The 2,056-nt window shown below is 39.5% G+C and overlaps 1 protein-coding gene across 1 annotated transcript; it reads left to right on the top strand.

The window, feature by feature from the left end:
- Positions 1-1,178: 1,178 nt before the first annotated feature.
- LOC114074040 (proline-rich receptor-like protein kinase PERK9) lies at positions 1,179-1,727 on the top strand. The gene has a single exon (XM_027911961.1). The coding sequence runs from the start codon at positions 1,179-1,181 to the stop codon at positions 1,725-1,727; it is 549 nt and encodes a 182-aa protein (XP_027767762.1).
- Positions 1,728-2,056: the final 329 nt, after the last annotated feature.

Genomic DNA, 2,056 nt, shown 5'->3' with positions numbered 1-2,056 from the left:
AGTGAGTTTGAGATGAGTATGATGGGAGAATTAAACTTCTTTTTGGGACTCCAAATTAAGCAAACTCCAGTTGGAACATCAATTCATCAACAAAAGTACATCAAGGAATTACTGAAGAAGTATGATATGAATGAAGCTAAGTCAAATGACACACCTATTGGGACAACAACAAAGCTTGATAAAGATGAACCAGGTTCACCAGTAAATGACACTAAATATAGAGGTATGATTGGATCACTTCTATACCTTACTGCCAGTAGACCTGATATAGTGTTCAGTGTTGGTCTATGTGCACGATTTCAGTCTTGTCCCAAGGAATCACATCTAAAAGCTGTCAAAAGAATCCTGAGATATTTAAAAGGCACAATGAACCTGGTTCTCTTGTATCCAACTGGGGACTCTTTTGATTTAAAAGGATTTGCTGATGCTGATTATGCAGGACATATGGTTGATAGAAAAAGTACTTCTGGGATGGCACACTTTTTAGGACCATGTTTAATATCTTGGGCAACTAGAAAACAAAATTCAGTGGCTCTATCTACTGCGGAGGCTGAGTATGTTGCAGCTGCTTCATGTTGTGCCCAACTTCTTTGGATAAAACAGCAGCTTAAAGATTTTGGCATAGAAACAGGTTGTATTCCTATTCTATGTGATAATACAAGTGCTATGAACATAGCCAAAAACCCAGTTCAACACAAACGCACCAAACACATAGATGTTAGACATCACTTTCTTCGTGATAATGTTGAAAAAGGAAACATAGTAATGAAGTTCTGCAAAACTGAGGATCAAGTTGCTGATATTTTCACCAAGGCACTAGGAAGAGAAACATTTTAGAAAAATAGACTCGAGTTAGGGCTCATCTTTTTAGATTGAATTCTGTCCAACCAAGTTCTAAGGAGATATGAACCAGGTTCAGTCAAGTTGGTTCTACAATTTCTTTACACTTAGCAGGCAAAAATAAAAAAAAAGGAAAAATTTCATCTTCTCTCTCCTATGTCACGTCTCTGAAAAGCAGGTGCAACCGTCAAAGCACACGTCTTCTCGATGTCAATCCCCCATAATTACTCAAACCCCTCGAATACAACATCAAAACTGTTCCCAATAAAGCACTCTCTCTAAACAAGCAATCAACTCTTTCTCATCTTCATTCTTCAGAAAAAATCCTCTCCATCACCATGGTTAATCCACTCGTTGCTTACTCAGATGACGAAAATTCATCTGACAGTGCATCTTCTCAGTTGGAAGAGAACCCCGTCGTTGATACTGTGCTTAATCAAGGGGAAGAAAGCCAACTCCCAACCAAACCATCTATATCCTCACCCAAATCAGATCCGTCTACATCTCCACCACCAAAAGTTACATCTCCATCATCACCAGTTAAAGAAACATCTCCACCTCCAGTTGCAGAATCTCCACCACCACCCGTCATAGAATCACCATCACCACCAGTCCAAGAAACCCCATTACCACCAAATCCAGAAACTCCCATAACCACTGTCCAAAAAAATCCCTCTTCTTCCCCATCTCACAAAACCACTCCTCAAAATCCACCACCATCTCCACATTCTCCAATCAATGATGACATTCTTCTGAGCACACTTCACCCTAAAAAACCAAGACGGCCAAGAAAACACATTGAAGTTAAACAGGTTTGTCCACACAGGCCAGTGACTCGGAGTGCGAATGTGGTCAAACCAACTGATGATGCAACATCTAGTGTATAGCGTCATCGTCTGGGTAAGTCTCCTGTTCACTCATCTGTTTCTCCAATGATTCTTGATTCTGAAACTGATGATGTCTCTGAGGGTAAACATTCTGAAACCCCTCAGTCAAAATCAAAATCTGCAAAAAGAAATGTGGATAAATTTCTCAAAGTGGGAAAGAAAAAGTATTTTCAAACCAAAACAGTGCTTAGGGGAAGAACCTTTCACCCTGATATACTATCAATGGACATAGTCAAGCAGGTTTGTGAGTTACTAAGGTTTCAGGGGTGGGAGGAGTTATTTCTTGAACCTAATTTGATTTATGAACAAGAAGTGGTAGATTTCTATAC

The sequence above is a fragment of the Solanum pennellii genome, chromosome 9 (genome assembly GCF_001406875.1).
Source record: "Solanum pennellii chromosome 9, SPENNV200".
NCBI lineage: Eukaryota > Viridiplantae > Streptophyta > Magnoliopsida > Solanales > Solanaceae > Solanum > Solanum pennellii.
Note: the sequence above shows the minus strand (reverse complement) of the source record. Positions and strands in the feature narration are given on the sequence as shown.

What these genes read in the sequence shown, in the direction of transcription:
- LOC114074040 (XM_027911961.1), top strand. Translation starts at nt 1,179, where the DNA reads ATGGTTAATCCACTCGTTGCTTACTCAGATGACGAAAATTCATCTGAC.